A 23,517-nucleotide genomic window follows, 5' to 3' on the forward strand; every position below is an offset into this window, starting at 1 on the left:
ATGTGAAATCACCTTGTTTCCAGTTATCTTGTTTCCATATGAAATATAAATGACTGAAGAGGATATTGCTTAAGCCATAAAACAAATTGACACAGTAATTTATTAATACCAAAGGCATCCTTCATTGTAGTTAAGCAGCATCAAGAGCTGGAAATAGCATAGTTTCTCACAAAGTATTGCCAGTATGTCAAAGGAAAGACTTGTTGCAATTTCAGCATGTATGAAGATCCCCTTTGCAGATGCCAACACGTGAAGACCATGACTTTGGCCTCTCACGTAGGCTGCATAATTATTGTAAAAGCTCAAACAATTGTATTTATTCAGAATATTAAAAAACCCATTCTTCATGGTACACTGCCATGTGGATCTACCTGTGGCAGCATTCCTGCATTGGAAGTGCAACAGCAGGGATCATTCCATGTGCAACTAAAGGGTTAACTATGTCAGTGTTGAAGTCAAATGGAGGGGGTGGATTGTGTTGCTTGGCAACCAGGCAGAGTGGAATGATGTTTGCAGAAGTAGCACCTGTCCTGATTGCTTTTGTAGGTCTTCAGAAGTTTTCTCTCTCTCTGTTTAGTTAAATGTCTCCCTGCTATGTACAAGGCCTGAAGTAATGATAACATCTAGCCCCTCTGTTCCTTTTCTCCTCAGATTATACATTTTCTGTTCAGTTTCCTCAGTAAAGTTTTCTTGGGATTTCTTTCCCCTCTCAACTCTGTATGCATTACGTGGTGTCACTAACATACTGAGTATTCAGTGCTATGCAGTTTGTCAGGTCCCTTCCACAGCAGACATAACTGCAGTTACATTCCAACTACTCCTTTTGTGCTCTGAGCTTGACTTGTAGCACATTTGCCAAAGAGGCCACCCTACTGTTCTAATACAGTTTATTATGTCCACCTTCTTTGTCCAGTGATGGGCAAGGTCAAGTAAATAAATAAATATTTGAAATGAATAAATGTTCCTGAATAGTTCAACATGCAGGGTGTTAATGAGTCCTTTGCAACAGCTGTTGTTTCTTTAATGGGGGAGGGGACACAGGCCGGCCTGTTGATGCCAGTGACATTGTGCAGATGTTTCAAAAATGTGCATGTGGAGCATCTATGCCCACAACAAACACCCACAGAGCTTGGATAAGAAAGAGCTTTCCTGGACATACAGGTCAAAGCTCTCCCTCATTTAAATGTTTGCATTAGGCTGATATTGAAGTCATGGGTTGGCACCCAAACATCTGTGCCGTAATTATTTTAGAAATATTGCTACTAAATTACAATGAAACTTTAAAAAGGCATTACAGCTTCCTCTTTCTCAAATTTTAGTATTTCATAAAACACATTTTATTTTTTTATTATTATTAATTATATTTGTATACTGCCCTTAATCCAAAGATCTCAGGGCTGATCACAGCATAAAAGAACAAACTAAAAATATAAAATACATGCAGTCCTTTGACCCTTGCTCTTTCCAAATCTCACCCTCCTTTTCCCGTTCATACTCTACAACGTGTGCGGTAATTGTCATCCCAGAACAATTCCTAGCAGAGCGACGGCCCCCGGGAAGTCGCCTCCATTCTCACGTGCAAAGCTCCCTCGGGCACGTCGGAGCCGGCGGTCGGTCGGCTGGCGCAGGCGGTTGGCAGTCCGCTACCCCCTCGGATCCCCCCTCTTCTCCGGGCTATATGTGGCGCCTGGAAGCTCCCAATGTTTTCCATATTTGTGCAGCCTCCGCGAGTCAAATGCCAGAGGCGAGTCGGCCGGCAGCCCCGAAGGAGAGGCGCGCCCTGGTTCTTTGGAGTCCTCCCGGCAGCTGAGCAGCATGGGCAAAGAAGAGACGGCGGCCCCTCGGCAGGCCGGGCCGGAGGGAGGCGGCGAGCGCGGAGGAGCGGCCCGGCAGGCGAAGGAGAGCCGCGGGGATCCGCGCCCGTGCTGCGGCTGCCGCTTCCCGCTGCTGGCGGCCCTGGGGCAGCTGGCTCTGGGCGCCGCGGTGGCGGTGCTGGGCTTCCTCATGGCCGGCGTCAGCTCGTCCCTGCTGGTCAGAGACACGCCGTACTGGGCGGGCCTCCTCGTAAGCATCGCCGTCGGTTTCTCCCTGCGGAGCGCCTCGGCCCGCGCGCGCGCACGAAACGCGCCCTAACGCCCCGACTAACCAGCTGCCCGCGCGGCCCTCGAGACGCGGCTCGGGCTGGAGCGCAGCTAACCTTTAACAACAGCAGCAGCAGCAGCAGCTGCTGCCCTGCAGTGGTTGTTTGTATCCATTTTACATGCAAAAAAGGACGTGGAAATAACGTGTTACTTTAGAGCAAACATCACAGGAAGCTGGGAAGACGGGGAAGTAACACCCTTAGATTTGCTGCGTGCATCGTTTAGCAGACTTCTAGATTTGGATTGCAGTGCAAGGATTGCTCCATGGCTGAAAGGTGGGGGTTATATGTGGTTCTGGCACATGCACGCCTGTACATGCACGCCAAGGGAAAGGGAATGAGAGGCAAGGGACGAGAATTAACGTTTTGATCCGAAATGACAGAGGAGAAGGGAATGAATGCTCCTGTTGCTTCCACGCTGCGATGAGTTGTTGGTCTTTTCTAAAGAACTGTCTGATCTGTCTGGCGCTTCGCCCAAGCCTCCTTTGCCACAGCCGAGGGCACTTTGGCTCTTGCCGAGCCGAAGGGTTAAATTTGAAATGCAAATAAGCGAGTTTAGGGGGAGGGGAAGGACGGGGATATGCGCCAATCCCGGAAATTCGGACTCGCCCAGCGACACGCTGCCTTGCCATACCTTGTAGCAGACAGTAGCAGACTGACAAGGCTATTTGTGATCATGTAAAACACGTGGTCCGCGGGGACAGACAGCGCGAACCCAGCCAAGGCGTGCGCGCTCATTCCAGTCATGGGTTGTGTTTCAGAGCTGATTTGTTGTTAATGAAATAGAGAGGGGGGAATTAGGCCATGTGAAGCCTTGTCTCTTGAGCTACTTTGCTGTATGATGCATTTTTTAATGTTTTGTTCAGTGCTCGTTCCAAGTGAGTTCCTGCCAGATTCTGGAGGCTGATGATTCTGAATTTTACAAATAGATCATCAGGGCCCACCACACTCACATTGTTTTAAAATTCAATGGATTCTCCATGTGCCGTATACTACTGAGTTTACTATTTATATTAGCTGAAGGCCCACCAAGTTTGCCATGGTGGGGCAACAGCGGGTGGGGTGGAGTGCCCGTCTTTCCTCCAGCTTGCCCCCTGCTTGTGCCATCCACACCCTTGCATCCATTTTGGAGGGTGTTGCCTCACTTAGGCCCTCAGGAATCCTGAATGAAAAGATAAAGGGCATAAACTTGGGCAAAATTAGAGTGAGCCCTGAATGTGGCCCTGTTCGTCCCAGCACTCCTTTTCAAGTGCCAGAAATTCAGTGGGAGAAGCTGATAACCCAGCCGTATCCTGTTTGCATAACAGTACAATATTGCCCATTTTTCCTGATTCTTGGCTATGTTGGAGAATGGCATGTTGTACAGTGGTACCTCTGGTTACGTACTTAATTCGTTCCAGAGGTCCGTTCTTAATCTGAGGTACCACTTTAGCTAATGGGGCCTCCCGCTGCAGTCGCGCGAGTCTCTTATCATCCTGAAGCAAAGTTCTTAACCCAAGGTACTATTTCTGGGTTAGCGGAGTCTGTAACCTGAAGCATATGTAACCCGAGGTACCACTGTATATGTTTTTAATCTGATCCTTCCTCCAAGGAGCAAAAGGTGGCACAATGCAGCCTCTCTCACAGTGATATGCAGTTAAGTTTTTTTCAGATTACACCCATGAACATGGTTAAGGCCATTGATTTCAATAGATCTACCCTTGAGTAAAACTTAGTTGCACACATCTCTTTCCCTTCCTTCCTTCCTATACCACATTTTAGTCTGCAGCCATGCAAAGTAGATTGGGTTGCCCTTCTTCATTTTAATTATCTTTGCAATAGTTCTGTGAAACAGATTCAACTGAGGAATTGTGATTGCCCAAGATCACAGGGCAAATCTGACTGAGTGCATATTTCAGCCTTGTCCATGTTCAGCCCTCCATCCACCATGTGAGACTATGTGAATGTAAGGACACTGAATCAGTGCCATCTCTATGACTAGGATGTAACTCAGTTGCAGAATATGTACTTTGCTTCTGAAAGTCCCAGGTTCATTTCCTCACATCTCCTGGTCCTGGTGGGGTGGGGTGGGGGAATAACCTTATCCAAAACCCTAGTCAGCTTCTGGCAGTCAGTATAAAGTGCAGAGCTAGATGCAACCATGGTCTGACTTAGTGTAAAGTGTAGGAAGAGCTCTGTTGCCTTCATGATCTACTTTGAAAACAGGATGCTCTCCTTCCTTTGAGGTTTTTAAGCAGAGGACATGTATGATTTAGCTGACATTCCTGTGTTGCAAGGGGTTGGACTAGATGACCCTCTGAGTCCCTTCCAACTCTACAATTTTGTGATTCTATGATGTGACAGTGATCTGTTCTAACAGGGCTCTTGTGCTCTTATATTGTTTCCTATAAATGATGCTGAAAATGCCTCAATTTGTGCCAATTGTGAATGCTGCTGATGCAATATAGACATTTAAAATCAATTCCACTTCCTAGCCAATTTAGGTTTTACAGTCTCTGAACAGAGTATTAAAGTACAATAAGTTCTTTAGTTAAAATATCCAAATGTTTTCTATTTTCAATCAAGAACTCTTGATCTAGCAGTAGTAGGGTGTGAATTAGATTATCACCCAAATTCAAGGCTGTGTGTATACACTTGCATGTATGTCACTGGATTACTTGAGATGTGATGATTCACAGCTGAGTGTGTGAATTGTCTAATTGTCCTGGGGGGGGGGATATATGGGTTGATTTGGTTGTCACATTTATATCTTAATTATAGGAGCTCAAGGTGGTTTGCTGCATGGCTCTCCTGCTTTCATTGTTCAAAGCATGTGAGGTAGAGTATAATGAGAAATAATGACTGGCTCAAAGAGTTGGATTGTTGTTGTTTAGCCGTTTAGTAGTGTCCAACCCTTTGTGATCCCATGGACCAGAGCACGCCAGGCACTCCTGTCTTCCACTGTCTCCTGCAGTTTGGTCAAACTCATGTTGGTAGTTTAGAGAACACTATTCAACCATCTCGTCCTCTGTCATCCCCTTCTCCTTGTGCCCTCCATCTTTCCCAACTCCAGGGAGTCTTCTCTTCTCATGAGGTGGCCAAAATATTGGAGCTTCAGCTTCAAGATCTGTCGTTCCAGTGAGCACTCAGGGCTGATTTCCTTCAGAATGGAGAGGTTTGATCTTCTTGCAGTCCATGGGAGTCTCAAGAGTCTCCTCCAGCACCAGAATTCAAAAGCCTCAATTCTTCGGCAATCAGCTTTCTTTATGGTCCAGCTCTCACTTCCATATATCACTACTGGGAAAACCATAGCTTTAACTATATGGACCTTTGTTGGCAAGGTGATGTCCCTGCTTCTTAAGATGCTGTCTCGGTTTGTCATTGCTTTTCTCCCAAGGAGCAGGCGTCTTTTAATTTCGTGACTGCTGTCACCATCTGCAGTGATCATGGAACCCAAGAAAGTAAAATCTCTCACTGCCTCCATTTCTTCCCCTTCTATTTGGCAGGAGGTGATGGGACCAGTGGCCATGATCTTCCTTTTTTTGATGTTGAGCTTCAGACCATATTCTGCGCTCTCCTCTTTCACCCTCATTAAAAGGTTCTTTAATTCCTCCTCACTTTCTGCCATCAAGGTTGTGTCATCTTCATATCTGAGGTGGTTAATACTTCTTCCGGCAATCTTAATTCCAGCTTGAGATTCATACAGCCCAGCCTTTCTCATGATGAATTCTGCATATAAGTAAAATAAGCAGGGAGACAATATACAGCCTTGTCATACTCCTTTCAAATTTTGAACCAATCAGTTATTCCATATCCAGTTCTAACTGTAGCTTCTTGTCCCACATAGTGATTTCTCAGGAGACAGATGAGGTGATCAGGCACTCCCATTTCTTTAAGAACTTGCCATAATTTGCTGCGGTCGACATAGTCAAAGGCTTTTGCATAGTCAATGAAGCAGAAGTAGATGTCTTTCTGGAACTCTCTAGCTTTCTCCATAATCCAGCACATGTTTGCAATTTGGTCTCTGGTTCCTCTGCCCCTTCGAAATCCCGCTTGCACTTCTGGGAGTTCTCAGTCCACATACTGCTTGAGCCTTCCTTGTAGAATTTTAAGCATAAGCTTGCTAGCGTGTGAAATGAGTGCAATTATGCGGTAGTTGGAGTATTCTTTGGCACTGCCCTTCTTGGGATTGGGATGTAGACTAATCTTCTCCAATCCTCTGGCCACTGCTGAGTTTTCCAAACTTGCTGGCATATTAAGTGTAGCACCTTGATAGTATCATCTTTTAAAATTTTAAATAGTTCAGCTGGAATATCATCACTTCCACTGGCCTTGTTATTAGCAGTGCTTTCTAAGGCCCATTTGACTTCACTCTCAAGGATGTCTGCCTCAAGGTCAGCAACCACACTACGTGGGGTGTACGAGTCATCCATATCTTTCTGGTATAATTCCTCCGTGTATTCTTGCCACCTCTTCTTGATGTCTTCTGCTTCTGTTAGGTCCTTACCACTTTTGTCCTTTATTATGGTAATCTTTGTATGAAATGTTCATTGTTCTAAGCCTGTGAGGTAGAGTATAATGAGAAATAGAAATGAGAAAGGGCTGGATTATAATGGTGCAAATGCATGCAAGGGGCTGTCCAGGTGCTGAGCTTTCATTTAAAGAGAGAGAATGAGAATCTAGCTCTCCTAGAAGAAAAGTTATGAAACAAAATGGACAGGCAAACCTCTAAGCCAGTTTTTTCCTCAAAATGTAGACCAGGACTGGGTCTTGGGCAACTTTCAGTTGAGACTCGGTGCCCAAGCCATGCTCCCCTAGCTGTGCCTTTTGGCTGGATAAGACAAAAGTTTTGGAAATGTACTGCCATTTAGCAATTTAATTTAATTGGGAATATACCCAAGACCACATCTTCAAACCTTTCTGACACTCTTGACCTCTCTCTCTCTCTCTGTTCTCCTCCATGCCTCTTGTCACCTCTAGCTGTCTGTGTTTTCTAATGCCTGTCCTTGGTAAAGCCTGGTCCTGTTTTTGTCTTGGGGAAATTTGGGTGCATACTACTACTACTACTACTACTACTACTACTACTACAACTACATTATGGTGCATATGTGTACTAAAATTAGTTTTAGCCCCATCCCCCAAGCAACTAGAAGTTAAATGTGTATATGTTGTGATAGTGACTTACTAGATTCCAGACATAGAATCATAGAATCATAGACTCATAGAGTTGGAAGAGACCACAAGGGCCATTGAGTCCAACCCCCTGCCAAGCAGGAAACACCATCAGAGCACTCCTGACATATGGTTGTCAAGCCTCTGCTTAAAGACCTCCAAAGAAGGAGACTCCACCACACTCCTTGGCAGCAAATTCCACTGTCGAACAGCTCTTACTGTCAGGAAGTTCTTCTTGTGATTATCTGTGATTTCAGCATAAAGGAACAAAATTTTGAAAATACTTTGTATCTGAAAGCACCCTGTTTAATTTTGCTAACTGACTTTTAAACCAAAAAGACCAAACAAGCAGCATTACAAAGGGGAAAATTAAGATATCATATGTCTGACTCTGAAAACAATATGTATTCTAGAGCAGATTGTGCTCCTCTCTGGCGTCTGCTTATTAAGGCAGAAATGAGCAATGGTTCCTTTCTTGGCAGTGAGGGGAGGGGGCAGAGCACAGAGGCAGCATGGTTAAAATATCAACATGCTTGTTTTAGCAACATCCCACTCAAGTACGCTCTGCCCCCTCCCCTCGCTGCAGCACCCCCACCCCACACACCAGTATTTGATTAGCATTCCACTTGGCCAACCATAGAAGAACTTTGAAACCAATACTTTTTTCTGCAAAATTAGCTGCACATAATAGGCTCAGCTCATCCCTGTTGGGATTACCTCAGGGGTGACTTTGTCTTCCTGACTGCTGCTAACATGCTATGACAGAAAAGTGAAGGGAGAATTCTAATGTGCTAAATAGAGCCTGATTTATTGAAGGGATCTTTGCTTTATTAGCGGCAAAACTGTCATACTGCTCCATGCTGAAAATCAAGTGCTTTAGTCCATTAGTATGAATAAAGGGGAATTCAGCCAGTGAAGCAACAAGAGCCAAATGTTCTCCACACGCAAAAACTGGAACTGGGATTCATTACTCATTTAAAAAAATCTTGACTTTCTGTAATAAGATTCAAAAATTTGAGAATAAAATATGGGATAATTTATGGTTTAACTGTCTTTTCTTTTTATGCTTTCAAGGTCATAAATAGGACTGTGAGGGCGAGGGGACAAGTGGTGGAAATGAGGGTACTGCTATTAATTTTTTTTTTAAAGATTGATGTCAGAATAAATGAAGCAATTTGAACACATTTCTTCCTTGCTGGCAAAATAAGGGTATTGCAGAATTTTGGATTTTTGACATGGAATTGAACAGTGAAAAGGAAAGAGTAAACAGGGCAGCTTGCAGGGCAGCAGTTGAAGAAGGAGCAAAAAGGGTTTTCTTGTGTGTGTGTTTCTTTGTGGCTAATTAGCTGCTCTCCCTGTGCAAAGGTCAGAGGGGGCAGGGTTTCTGTTGAGGCAGGTGATTAGCTGTGGGAGTTTGATCCATCTTTTTGATCCATCCAGTTTGATCCATCTTTTAGATTTAGGGGAGCTAGTTTTAAACGTTTGTTGGGGGAAACCTAGGTTTTTTTGTGCGGGGAGTTATTTGTCCTGTCTTCACGCTTTTTATGATGGAGGACCGCTGTAGCCACCCCCAACGACACGTTCTCAAGATGGAGGGGGAGGGAACAGCTGCAGTCGCCTGCGGTTCCTGCGCAATGTTTGCCATCTTGCCAAAGGTTGCAGGCAGCTTTACCTGCAGCAATTGCATGTTGATTGCCCTCTTAGAAGACAAAGTCCAGCAACTGGAGGAACGTGTAGCTACGCTCCAAAGAATTAGAGAGCTGGAGCTCTTCTTGGAAGCAGCAGAGCACACTGTCTCCACCAAGGAGGAGACAGGGGACTCCCCTGAGAAGGAGGCTAGTTCACCAACACAGGAGCCAGATATATGGAGAAACGTGACTCAAAGAAGTAGGAGGCCCAGGGTTCGCTCTGATTGTTTAGAAATACACAATCGCTTTGAGGTCCTCTCCCCTAGCATGGAAGACGAAGAGCAGACTCCATTTGAGGATCTCTCCCTCATTACAGTCAATCAGGTATATGAAGACGAGCAGCAAAGTCAGTCCTCAGGGAATGTGCAGGCGACCTTGGAACGGACAGCTCACGGAAGAACCCCGACCAAACCTAAGAGGAGGCGTGTAGTGGTGATAGGGGATTCCCTACTGAGGGGAACAGAAGCAGTGATCTGTGGGCCTGACAAGATGTCTCGGGAAGTGTGCTGTCTCCCCGGGGCTAAGATCCAAGATGTAACTGAACGACTGCAAGGAATCATAAAACCCACTGACAAATACCCCTTCCTCTTGGTTCATGTGGGAACCAATGACACTGCAAGCAATAGCCTCCAGAAGATCAAAAGAGACTACGAGGCTCTGGGCAGGAAATTGAAGCAATTAAATGCACAAATTGTCATCTCATCTGTCCTCCCAGTTGAACGACGTGGCCCAGGGAGAGAGGGAAAAATAGTGGAAGTGAACAGCTGGCTTCGCAAATGGTGTAAACAGGAACGGTTTGGATTCTTAGATCACGGACTGCAGTTTCTTGAAGATGGACTTCTGGCAAGCGATGGGCTGCACCTCACAACGGTTGGGAGAAATGTTTTTGCCAAAAATCTCAGAAACCTCATCAGGAGGGCTTTAAACTGACTAATGTGGGGGAGGGAGACAGTGCTCCTGAAGGTAGGAGTCTATCAATTGATGAAGATGATCATCCAAATGTCATAGACCAAATGGAGCAAACAGCACGCAGACCTAGTGGTGGGAGGAAAAAATCCTTAAATAAGAGACACGGGGGAATGATTAATGGACTTCAATGTCTGTACACTAATGTGCAAAGCATGGGAAATAAACAAGATGAGCTTGAGCTCTTGGTACAGCAAACTAAATATGACATAATAGGCATCACTGAAACCTGGTGGGATAAGTCCCACGATTGGAATGTAATAATGGAGGGATACAATCTATTTCAGAGAAACAGACCAGACAAGAAAGGAGGAGGAGTGGCGTTATATGTCAGGGATGTGTATACCTGTGAAGAGATCCAAGATTTAGAACCTCAAAGCCAAAGTGAGAGCATTTGGGTCAAAATTAAGGGAGAGAAGAATAACAGTGACCTCATTGTGGGAGTTTACTATAGATCCCCAAGCCAAACGGAGGACATAGATGATGCCTTCCTGGAACAGATGGCCAAGCATGCAAAAGGAAGGGAGATAGTAGTAATGGGGGACTTCAATTACCCGGATATTTGTTGGATGTCAAACTCAGCCAAGAGCATAAGGTCAAACAGATTCCACACTGGCCTTGCAGACAACTTCATTGTCCAGAAAGTGGGAGAAACAACAAGAGGAACAGCCATTTTAGATCTGGTCCTAACCAATGTTGATGACCTCGTTAGTGGGGTAGAAGTGGAAGGATCATTAGGTGCGAGTGATCATGCTCTTCTGAAGTTTACTATACAGCGGAAAGGAGCAGCCAAGCATACTAGGACTCAATTTCTTGACTTTAAGAAAGCCGACTTCATAAAACTTAGGGAAGTGCTGGGTGAGATCCCATGGACAGTAATACTAAAAGGAAAGGGAGTTCATGATGGCTGGGAGTTTGTTAAGAGGGAGATAGTAAAAGCACAACGTCAGGCAATACCAATGAGACGGAAACATGGAAGGTGCCTAAAGAAGCCAGGGTGGCTATCTAAAGAACTTTTAACTGAGTTAAGATTAAAAAAGGATGTGTACAAAAAATGGAAAGGGGGGGAAATCACCAAAGAGGAATTCAAACAAATAGCCAGCACGTGTAGACACAAAGTCAGAAAAGCTAAAGCACAGAATGAACTCAGGCTTGCTAGAGAGGTTAAAAGCAACAAAAAAAGGCTTTTATGGGTATGTTCGTAGCAAAAGGAAGAACAAAGAAACAGTGGGGTCACTCAGAGGAGAAGATGGTGAAATGCTAACAGGGGACACAGAAAGGGCTGAACTCCTCAATGCCTTCTTTGCCTCAGTCTTCTCCGATAAAGAAAACAATACCCGACCTGAAGAATTTGGAGCAAATGATTCAGCAAAGGAAACACAGCCCAGAATAACTAAGGAGATAGTACAAGAATACTTGGCTAGTTTAGATGTATTCAAGTCCCCAGGGCCAGATGAACTGCATCCAAGAGTATTAAAAGAACTGGCAGATGTGATCTCAGAACCACTGGCAGTCATCTTTGAGAATTCCTGGAGAACAGGCGAAGTCCCGGCAGACTGGAGAAGGGCAAATGTTGTCCCTATTTTCAAAAAGGGGAAAAGAGAGGACCCAAATAATTACCGCCCAGTCAGTCTGACATCAATACCAGGGAAGATTCTGGAGCAGATCATTAAGCAAACAGTCTGTGAGCACCTAGAAAGGAATGCTGTGATCACCAATAGTCAGCATGGATTTCTGAAAAATAAGTCATGTCAGACTAACCTGATCTCGTTTTTTGACAAAATTACAAGCCTGGTAGATGAAGGGAACGCAGTGGATGTAGCCTACCTTGATTTCAGCAAGGCATTTGACAAGGTGCCCCATGATATTCTTGTAAAGAAGCTGGTAAAATGCGGTCTTGACTATGCTACCACTCAGTGGATTTGTAACTGGCTGACTGACCGAACCCAAAGGGTGCTCATCAATGGTTCCTCTTCATCCTGGAGAAGAGTGACTAGTGGGGTGCCACAGGGTTCTGTCTTGGGCCCGGTCTTATTCAACATCTTTATCAACGACTTGGATGATGGACTCAAGGGCATCCTGATCAAATTTGCAGATGACACCAAACTGGGAGGGGTGGCTAACACCCCAGAGGACAGGATCACACTTCAAAACGACCTTGACAGATTAGAGAACTGGGCCAAAACAAACAAGATGAATTTTAACAGGGAGAAATGTAAAGTATTGCACTTGGGCAAAAAAAATGAGAGGCACAAATACAAGATGGGGGACACCTGGCTTGAGAGCAGTACATGTGAAAAGGATCTAGGAGTCTTGGTTGACCACAAACTTGACATGAGCCAACAGTGTGACGCGGCAGCTAAAAAAGCCAATGCAATTCTGGGCTGCATCAATAGGAGTATAGCATCTAGATCAAGGGAAGTAATAGTGCCACTGTATTCTGCTCTGGTCAGACCTCACCTGGAGTACTGTGTCCAGTTGTGGGCACCACAGTTCAAGAAGGACACTGACAAACTGGAACGTGTCCAGAGGAGGGCAACCAAAATGGTCAAAGGCCTGGAAACGATGCCTTATGAGGAACGGCTAAGGGAGCTGGGCATGTTTAGCCTGGAGAAGAGGAGGTTAAGGGGTGATATGATAGCCATGTTCAAATATATAAAAGGATGTCACATAGAGGAGGGAGAAAGGTTGTTTTCTGCTGCTCCAGAGAAGCGGACACGGAGCAATGGATCCAAACTACAAGAAAGAAGATTCCACCTAAACATTAGGAAGAACTTCCTGACAGTAAGAGCTGTTCGACAGTGGAATTTGCTGCCAAGGAGTGTGGTGGAGTCTCCTTCTTTGGAGGTCTTTAAGCAGAGGCTTGACAACCATATGTCAGGAGTGCTCTGATGATGTTTCCTGCTTGGCAGGGGGTTGGACTCGATGGCCCTTGTGGTCTCTTCCAACTCTATGATTCTATGATTCTATGATTCTAAGCACTGTGCAGATTTGAGGAGAACCCCTGCAGGACCATGTTTCAATGGTGTTACTTCCCTTGGCAACTCTGTCAAGGATGAATATAGATGAGGGGTTGTATCCTGCTAAGTCATACTCAGAGCAGAGCCACTGAGATTAATGGACCTGTATAATATGGAAAGCATAACTTCTTTGACACTGCTCATTAACCATGCTGGCATCCTCTTGGCCCTGGTGATGAGTTTCCTGATGAGTTTCTGTTATTGGGTTTTTAACAACTGCCAAACTTTTTGAAGAGATGTGGACCTCTTTACTTTTCAGCTTTTTTTTTTTTTTTTTTTTACAAATCCCCTTTTTTGGCAGTTTCCTCATTTGAAGTTAAATGTGTTGGATTTTCTTGGCAATCGTCTACTTAGTTATATGTTGAATTTGATAGCACTCTGGTCACTGATCCCAACTGTTCAGTATCTTGCACCAAGGCCAAGACTGCCATCCCTAACTGTTCTAGGATACTTCTTTGTCATAAGTGGAACATGCATGTGTCACTTTTATTGCAGCGTTTCCCTTTTTTGGTGCCTCCTTGATTTCATTCTCTATCTCAAGGTTACCCTAGCCATTATGGTCAGGGAGACGATAGTGCAACACTAATACTGCCTATCATATTCCCACCCCCAGTTCTTAAAATGTAATTACAGTCTAGCTTTCCCTTTTTTAGGTCTGCGTGGTGGCCTTATTGGGACTAGTGATGCTATGTGTTTCTTACCAACCGGATGAGAAGACCTGTATACAGTTTGCCATCAAGGTACATTGCCTGATACTGTTTTTTCTTCCTTGTTAACCTCAAATATCTGAGAAGCCAGAAGGGGTGGTGGGTTTCTGGAGATTAGAGTGTTGGCCTTATTGTCCTGCCTTTTGCCTCTTCCAAGAAGAAGAGATTTTATAAGTAGGCAAATAAGTGCAAATGTCTTATGCCAGCCTTTCTCAACCTGGTGCCCTCCAGACATTTTGGACTACAACTCGCATCAGCTCCAGCTTGCACAGCTGTGATACACAGATAAAATAATTCAGCTTCTTGCAAGGGTTCACGCATTTTCACTGGGCTTGGTAGCTAACCATTATTTTGAGTAGCCAAGATGATTTTGTCGCTTTACTTCTTTCTCTATGGAAGCAAAATGTATGTCCCTTTTGTACACGCTATGAAAATTCTTGGGAGGAAAATGTTGCAGCCTAGGAAGCTGCCTCATTCAAAGTCTGTCTGGCCCAGTATTGTCCACAGTGACTGACCAGCAGTAGCCTTCCAGAGTTTCAGATAGGGGACATTTTCAGCCCTACCTGGAGAGGCCAACAATTGAACCTGGGACCTTCTGCTCTACCTATGTGCTATGGCCTTTCCCCTAACAATATGTGTTTGCGTGCTTGGATAAACCCCTCTCTTTCTGCCCATAACACTAAGGCTGCCATTTTGCATCCTGATGACTTTTGAAAAAGTCTAATAGTCTCCTGTGGAACAATGCACAGGAATGTTTCTCTGCTGGATTCCAGAATTACATTTCAGGCTATGTTCCCCTCCAAATCTGTAGCAAAGTTTTACAATTGTTTCCCAGTGTTTTGCCATGCCCTAGAAACTGAGTAATTGATATTCAAGCTGAGGGTCATAGCTGTCACTCAATGGGGCCTTAAATTTCTGTGTGCCATGGGCAACCTTGTTGCTATTTGTGGATCGCTGGGTTTTGTTTTTTTGGCTCAATAAATTTGACAGATTTATTCATTATTGATCTGATAGCATGTGTACAAAGAAACCAAGGCATGATTAGGATTTTGTTTAAAGTCTTTATTCCCCTCCCCCCCTTTATCTTTTGCCAGTAGAACTGAAAAAGAGACATGTGTGGGATGTCATTCACAGTCCAACACATCCCTTTCTCCTCTCTTCTATGTTTATGTAGCAATCACCAGCCTGTATTTATGTCAAGCTGTGAAAAACAGCAAATCCAAACTCCTTTTCTAGCTCCTTTCTTTGTTGTGTGTGCAGTTTTGGAATTGCTTCTTAGTCTGCCATGTGATTGATCTGCTGATGAGATGTCAGGGTAACCTCGTGCACAAGCTTTGATCCTCTCCTTTGACGTCCTCGTTCTGAAATGTGGAGAAAATGTTCTGCCCTTCCAGTGCCTGAAACCATGCAATAAACATTTAACAGGGCAATAGCTCCTACCCCAAAGCCCACATGATTCTCCCTGTCTCTGAGGATTGCCTTGAAGGGTGCCTATACAGTGGTACCTCAGTTTACGAACAACCTAGTTAACGAACTTTTTGGATTACGAATGATTCAAACACGGAAATGAGTGTTCTGGGTTAGTTTTTTTTTGTATACGAATGTACTCTGTTGGGGGTGCACTTTCGTTTTGAGTGCCACACTTCCGTTGTCCGGCAATGGAGAACGGGGTTGTCAAGGCGTTTCTGCAGCTGCGAGGGAGGGAAGCTGTGCGCCCGCCAGCCAGCTGGTTTGCAGGCGTGCAACTCTCCCCCCCCCATGCCGCTGCAGGAGGCACACGCTCTAGGGAGCATTTCCTGCAGCAGCTTGGGGGGGGGGGATCTGTGTGGATCCCAGTTCAGCTACTGATTGATTGTGTGACTGCAGAAATGGATAAAAGCCCCCCCCCCCCCCCAGCAATGACTATCATCAGTGCAGGTAAGAAAATTTTTAAATTTTTATTTTTATCATCTACAATACTGTTTTAGTTATTTTATAGTACAGTACATTGATTATTGCTTTCATTTTATGTTAGATAGTAAAATTCATGTTAAATTGCTGCTTTAGGGGTTGTTTTTAAAAGTCTGGAACAGATTAATCCATTTTGCATTACTTTCTATGGGAAAGCGTGCCTTGGTTTGGGAACGCTTTGTTTTAGAACAGACTTCCAGAACGGATTAAGTTCGTAAACCAAGGTACCACTGTTATATGTTTTACAGTCGCTGATGACCTAAATACTGCATTTGGAGGCATTTCTTTTAAAAATATTATTATAGATGTACCAACATTTCATAAGAATATGAGAAGAGCACTGCTGGATCAGACCAAAGGTCTGTGTAGTTGAACATTGCCCCTGTTTCCCACAAGCTGCCTCTGGGAAGCCCACAAGCCAGGCTCTGAGGCAAGTGAGAGACTCTCTTGCTCTTGTTTTCTGGCAACAGCCATTTAGTTACATACTGTCTCTCTGAACTTCAACTTTCCATATGGCCATCCTGCTAAAAAGCCATCAATTTATTTCTCAAACATATTGAGAGGGTCACCTTTTCCAAGTCAAACTCGCTAAGGGGACTTTACACAATAAAATACTTTTTTAAAAAAACTTTCCAACTACTACTATTATTATTTATTTAATTTATATACCACCTTAGTCAAAAGATGAATATAATACAAAACTTCATGTTGAAAGCTCACACAATTAATAAAGCCAGGAACAATGATGAAACACATATTTTTCCCACAAAGTCCCAAAGGGACTTGATATCAACATAGAGAGTCATTAGTTGATAAGCCAGTAGAAATAAGTGGGTCTTCAAGGCCTTTCAGAAGTGTAGTACCTGAAATGTAGTAGTTTTATGAAGTCAGCTGACAGTGAATTCCATTGTCATGGTTGACCTTAACATGCGGGCAGGTTGGTATGGGCATAGTGGCCTGTCAAATAATTTGTTAGATCAATAGCTCTATGTTGGTTAACTGAAACTTAGACAGGGGTGTTGTTGATGGATTCTTGTTACTGTTCTTGTAAAAAATGTATCATAGATGTACTTTGGAATCCAATGTAATGCAATATCTGCTGGTATTTTTGAGCATCATAAGTATTAAATTATGTCAATAATAAATATGAGGGGAAAGTAGTAGCAGAATCATTTTGGGCTACTTCTTACTCTTGCACCTAGAGTTGGCCCTACCATTAGGCGGAGTGAACTGGCTACCTCCAGCTCACCAAGAAGTGAGGAGCAGCAGAGAAGAGTGGCGGGCTTCGGCTCAGGCATAAAAAAGCCTTGGGATGCCCTGCTTACTGTCAGAGTAAACCTTTTCAGATGCAAGACTGAAAGTGTGCCTCCAATTTTAATTCAGAGCAGAATTGTGGCTTAGCTATCAGAATAATGGGAAATGCGATCCTAATGTGAATCCAGAACTCCATTAAACTTCAAAATAAGCACAATTTATGTCAGTATGAGATAAAATAACAAGGCTTTTAGGAACTACATTAACACTGATGTACTTACAGCTATTGTTAGCAAGCTTGTTTTAAGAAACATTTTTTTAAAGATTTGTCTGATATATTGCTTGCTGACTTTTTCTTCAAGTGTGACTTAAATAAGTTTAAGTTAGCCCCCCATTGTTATGCACAGTTTCCACAGCTACATTTGGCCCTCCACAATGTAGGGTAATTTCCAATGTTACTCATTCTCAGAGTAGACCCATTGAAATCAAGTCTATTGGCTTTTGTTGGGTTCTGCACACAGCAAAAAGGACAAAATGGAGGGGAGGGTTTTTAAACAGGAAAAACATTTACAAAATTTATAAAATTTGCAAGTTACCCAGTCACAGATCTTCTGTTGTCTAATTTGAACTTTAGTTGTTTGTTCCCACTTTCCTGTGCATTTTCTCTGTCTTTTTTTAAAAAAGAATATGTCGTCATATTTCACACGCAGCCTTATTACCAAAAGTACAGAGTTCAGTTAAAACTACCCCCAGTTTTCGTTTTTAAAAAAGCTTCCACAGTATAGTCATTTTATTTCAAAAGACTCTGCAAAATAAAATTCTGCACATTTTAACTTAGTTTGGGGGCAGAACATATATAACCACTTCAAATGTTGTCAATAAACCTGGCTATTCCCCTCCCCACCAAATGAAGTCACAAACAGGAAGAATGATTCATACAGTTGATGGAAGAGGCATATACCTGGGCTATGGATTTTATCAAGACAGACAGACTTGGAACATCAAGGTCACAAAACTGCTTTTGTATTGATGGTTTCCTCATGCTGCGACCACAAAAAAGACTCTCTTCCTCCATGTCAAGTTGCTGACATAAGAAGCTGGGGGGGGGGGCGGGGAAATGAGGATGGTACTGACTAGAGAGTGATTTCCACCTCCTCTCATAATACAAAACTTGGAGTCATCCAGTGGAATTGCTTGGCAGTAGTTTCAGGGCAAACAAAAGAAAGTAGTTCTCCGTATAATGCAGGGGTGGGCAGTTTGTGGACCCCCAGATGCTGTTGGACTCCAGCTCTGCCATCAAGTATGATCAGGGATTATGGGAGCTGCCAAGCAACATCTGAAAGGCCACAGGTTCCCCAAATCTGACTTATGAGATTCTCTGCCATTAACTTTTTAAAAGATGCAGGACAATTTCATCAACAGTAGCTGTGAAAAGTAGGGCTAGCTGCAACAAAATGCTGCAGCGTGGAGTGTTCACTGCTCCACAATACTCCATTCCATTTTCCTTCCCACATAATTCCTCCACCACCACCAGTTAGTTAACGTTACGTGGCCACTGAGCATGCTCAGTCCTCATTGGGCTGTTTCAGTTCCTTCCACCCTCACTAAAGATTCTGTATACTTCAGCAAACATCATCCTTGTGTGTGGATGGCTCTGTTTTGGCCCAATGAGCAGTGGCGGTACTTACCTCTACACATTGGAAATAGAGAGAATGATGGCTAAATGAAGTCTTCCTATTCATAGGCCACAGGCCTCTGAATTTTAGATGACAGGAAGAAGAATCAAGTGGATTATTGCCTGTATGCCTTGCTTCTGTTGACTCCTGGTAGAATCTGGTAGACCACTGTGGGGAGGATGCTGCTGAACTATATGGATTCTTAACTATAGGGTAGTCTTAACTACCAGGGCTCTAATCACATTCTTAAATGTACAATGACTGCTTAGAGTACACTGTTGCTAGGTTTAGGGGGCACTTGGGGCTCCAGTCCCTCAATAATTTGAATTAGGGGGCCCAGCCCCCCAATATTGAGGGGGCCAACACCCACCACCAGGTGCCCTCCGGGTGCCCCAGCTCCCACCCAGCAGCTGGGACAAGCGAGAGCGAAGATTGCCCTCCGCACGTGTCTGCCCCCCCCCCGCATGTCACGGGGAAGAGGAGGAGCATAAAGCAGCGCCATGCTCCGCCTCCTTCTCCCTGCAGCATGTCATGTGATGTGTGCCCCCAATGTGGGGGGCAAGCTGGTGCCCCTGTTAACAATAGTAACAATAGTAACTGATTAGAAGGTTGTGTTTATGTTAGGTAGGCAAAAATAGTAACGTCAGTGCAGAATAGCAAAACAACAGCTATTCTGCACATGAAAATCTGATGAGATGTTACTGGGTTTGTGAAACAAAAAGAAAAATATGTTTCATACTCCAGGCCAGCCCACCCATGAGGCAAGGTGAGGAGACTGCTTTGGGTGGCAGGATCCACAGGGGGAGCAGATCTTTATTACCCCCCTCCACTCACCCCTTCTTCCCTAGCTGGGAGGGGAGCATCCTTTGTGGTCCACCTCAGGTGCTAGAATGTACTCATACTCTGCATAGAGTAGCAAGCAGATGCAAGTGAGTTTCAGCAGGGAGGGCAGCAAAGAGACGTTTGTGTGCGTGGGGCAGGGGAAACGTTATTCAGTAAAGTCAAGAGGCCTACCCTTAGATACATTAAGAATACAAAGAAGTTCATCAAGTCCCTCATTCTGTGATGGAGGCACACAGTATGCGATAAGCAACTCCCTTACAGCACACTGATTTTGTTGTACTGTATCTCAGGTTACATCATCAACCCCACAGTGAAGTCTTGAAACAGGCTGATCACTATATTCATCCATGTGCCTAAATAAGTCAACATGTTGTGCTTCCACAGCCTTTTTGTGTGATTTCACAAACAAGTTAAGCAATTCAAGCAAAGTCCCACGCTTGGGGCATGTTGGTACAGTAATGACACCCATCAGTTAAATATAATTACCTGCTCATGGCTTACTGGAAGCATCTGATAGGCCAGCACAGGAAAGAGGCTATTCACCTAGGTGGATTCTTGATCTGATCCAGCGGAATCTTTTCTCATTCTTTATGGTCTTATTTCCTGAATGTTCAAAGTGCTTAAAATATATTACATTTGTAATCTTGTAAAGTAGGCTTACTTTACAAGATGTATCATCAGCATACAGATTGAGAGATGGGGTTAAAGCTGAGAGATATTAACAAAAGAGAAGCACTATTTTTAACAAAAAATATATTGGCTCCAATGAAGAGTTAGACTTGCAGGCAAAATGCTAAATTATATGAGCTTGTTTTTTCTAGCATCACTTGAGGTACACCTCTCCTTTTATTGGATTTTAGCATCTCGTCCTGCTGTCTTTATTTTTTGACTTATCAGCTTCTCTAATGCCACCTAGCATATAGCTCACATCATAGAATCATAGAGTTGGAAGGTCCTTAGCCAATACTCTATCACAGCTCTATTAACTGTTCAGAATCATCTCACTTTGGAGATGTAACCCTTTTAAACTCAGCTCAACATTGTGAATATTTCTCTGCTCCCGCCCCTTGATTGAAGTTTGCTTTCTTGCTCATAGATTGCAGCATCAAGTAATGGCATGCATCTGTGAGCTAGACAAAATTTGTAAATGTCCAAAAACTCAGATGGATTGGTGAATTTTGACAGGTACCCAGATGTGATTGGCAGAGCTCATTGGTGTTTGTTCAAAACATAGGAAAATCATCACCTATTTCTGGACATTTGTGAAAGTCATCTGGGACTGTCAGAGTTCATATATAAATGGCAACCTTCACCAACTTGCAAACATTCACTGTAAAGCCCATATAAAATTGCTTGTAATGCTGAAAATAAATTCATTGTGTTTCCTTTCCAGGTTGCATACTTTCTGCTGAGCGCTCTGAGTCTGATTGTCTGTGTTTTGGCAGTAGCTTTTGCTGCCTACTGTTATTCACAGATCACACAGTTTACCTGTGAAACCATCACTGAGGCCTGTCAGTGTAAACTGGAAACAGTGGATCCCCTCAGCAGAACCTTCATGTACAAGAATGTATCCGACTGTACCGACATCACCAATACTTTCAACCTTTACTTGCTGATCCAGATAGTGCTTAACCTCCTTGCAGCAATTGTGGGCTTCACAGTGTGTTTTGTGATGTGGAAAGACAGATACCAGGTCTTTTATGTAGGCATCTGGCTACAGTCATTAACTACTACTGAAGTCCAACAACAGAAAGTATAGGCATCCAGGCTGTGTTGAGAAGAACAGTAAATCATCATCATCATCCCACCACCCAATGGATGGCTGTTCATAAATCTGGGGAACGGAGAGAGAAATTGCTCAATTAATATTATTGGTTCGGAGAAATTATGTGAAATTTCTATAATAACAGTTACCAGACCCTCTGCCACATCTCCTAGGTGCACCAAGGAGATCCCTGCCTGTTTCCCTTTCTAGATCAGGAACTGCAGGCACTATTTGCCTATACATTGAAATGTGGATGTCATCTATCCGTTTTGCTTTCATTACACATTCCCCATCTACTTTCTGGTGCAACTAGTCATGGGCAAATACTTTTTTAAAAGTGCAAGTCAAGTTGGATTGGAGTAGTTATGTTTTCAGGTTAAGCTTAAGGTTACTGAGCCAAGAGGTAACTACTGCACTTACCTCTAGGTAGCAGTAGCTCAGGGGGGCTACTTCTAGTGTACCATGAGGCAAGTACCCCAGGATTAAATGCCAAAAAGGCAAGCCCCATACAGTGGTACCTCGGGTTAAGAATTTGTTCTGGAGGTCCGTTCTTAACCTGAAACTTAACCTGAGGTACCACTTTAGCTAATGGGGCCTCCTGCTGCCACCATGTGATTTCTGTTCTCATCCTGAAGCAAAGTTCTTAACCCAAGGTACTATTTCTGGGTTAGCGGAGTCTGTAACCTGAAGCGTATGTAACCCGAGGTACCACTGTATATGTTTTTAATCTGATCCTTCCTCCAAGGAGCAAAAGGTGGCACAATGCAGCCTCTCTCACAGCGATATGCAGTTAAGTTTTTTTCAGATTACACCCATGAACATGGTTAAGGCCATTGATTAACCCGAGGTACGATTTCTGGGTTAGCAGAGTCTGTAACCTGAAGCGTATGTAACCTGAAGCGTATGTAACCCGAAGTACCACTGTATACCCTTTCCCCCAAAATATGTTTTTACACAGATGGATTTTCAGTTTATAGAATAGCAGCTTGGTTGGCCTGTCCTCCATTGTTGCTCAAAATAACATGCATATCTTCTGCTGAAATGGTCAGGTCAAACTGTGTGGTCATGTACAATGGTGGGCATAGACCCATCCCATTATGCTTTGCCAGTGTGGAACATAGCCATGGAGTGTGTCCTAAGAGCTTGGATGGAGGATAGATACAGTGCAACGTGTAAACCAGACCTATTATGAAAGGAAGTTTCTAGAAAGTGGTTCCCTAGCCTTAAATCTGTTCCTATAGATCCAGGTAACCTGCAGTCCAGGTTATGGTCACTCAGTACCTCTAAATGTTGAATGTGTGGATGATCATATGTGACCTTCAGTAACACAAGACAGTGTTGCCACTCCACTTTATCTAAACTATTGTAGTTGTCCAGCCCATTTGAATGATCGTATACTTTATATTAATCCAGGACCACATATTTTAATTTACACTTAAAATATCATCATGTTAAAACAATATATTCAAAATCAGTCATTGGGCACAATTCAGATTTTTTATTATTAAATGCAGCAGAAACTTGCTTAAGTATCTTGATCCCACCAAAACTAACAGCAAACATTCAATTGACTTACCAGATCTAGGCTGTATTTTAACCCCCTGTGAAAACAACAAAACTAGGAACACTGCCGATAGGAGTTAAAGCACATTTATATTGTCTCTGGATTGCACCCTTCACCTCCTGTCCTCCCCAACAGAGGCACCAACTTGAGCAGAAGATTTCGGGCACCAATGATGTGTGGGATGCCGGGAAGAGCCAGGGGGCAGAGCCAAATGCTGTGGGATCGCTGCTTCTTTGGCACTTGGCCTATTCCTCCCACGCACCCCACCCATTGGCCAGGAGCTGCTTTCCCCCTCCACAGCAGGAAGGGGAGGAGGAAGAGCTGCCAGCAGCTGAAACCAGGCCACACCATAGTTGGCTGCGTGATAGGCCTTCTCTGACCCTGATTGTCCTCACATTGAGGGGGGCAATATTTTATGGGAGGACAAAGGGACCTGAGCCTCTTAAGAGTCAGCACCTAAGAGTGTTAATAAATGACATTGACATAAACGTTAATACTTAAGAAAGGTATTTAAGAATTGTGTCACACAAATCTATAGCAGATGAGAGCATAAGCTTCTCTTCTGTCCATTTACCTTGTTCCAAAAGTTGTCTCTTTAGAGCTGCTTTTATTAACCCAGATAACCTGTTGGCTTTACTCTATAATATTATTTACAGTGGTGCAAAACCATGTAGGGTTAACAAAAAACCATGCACAGCAAAGTCTTGGGATTGACTCTAATTATGTCTAATTTTTTTTAGTTCATTATATACAGTGCTTTTTTCTGTGGCCACGCATACCCCTGAACATTTTG

General features: G+C 43.7%; 1 protein-coding gene across 1 annotated transcript; it reads left to right on the forward strand.

The window, feature by feature from the left end:
- Positions 1–1,478: 1,478 nt before the first annotated feature.
- Positions 1,479–22,638, forward strand: SSPN (sarcospan). Its single transcript, XM_081023859.1, has 3 exons — positions 1,479–2,064; positions 13,619–13,705; positions 20,789–22,638. Exons 1-3 carry the CDS (start codon positions 1,816–1,818, stop codon positions 21,152–21,154), a joined length of 702 nt encoding a protein of 233 aa, XP_080879985.1. The 5' UTR covers positions 1,479–1,815; the 3' UTR covers positions 21,155–22,638.
- Positions 22,639–23,517: the final 879 nt, after the last annotated feature.

Source organism: Podarcis pityusensis (genome assembly GCF_964106645.2).
Source record: "Podarcis pityusensis genome assembly, chromosome: 10".
Lineage (NCBI taxonomy): Eukaryota > Metazoa > Chordata > Lepidosauria > Squamata > Lacertidae > Podarcis > Podarcis pityusensis.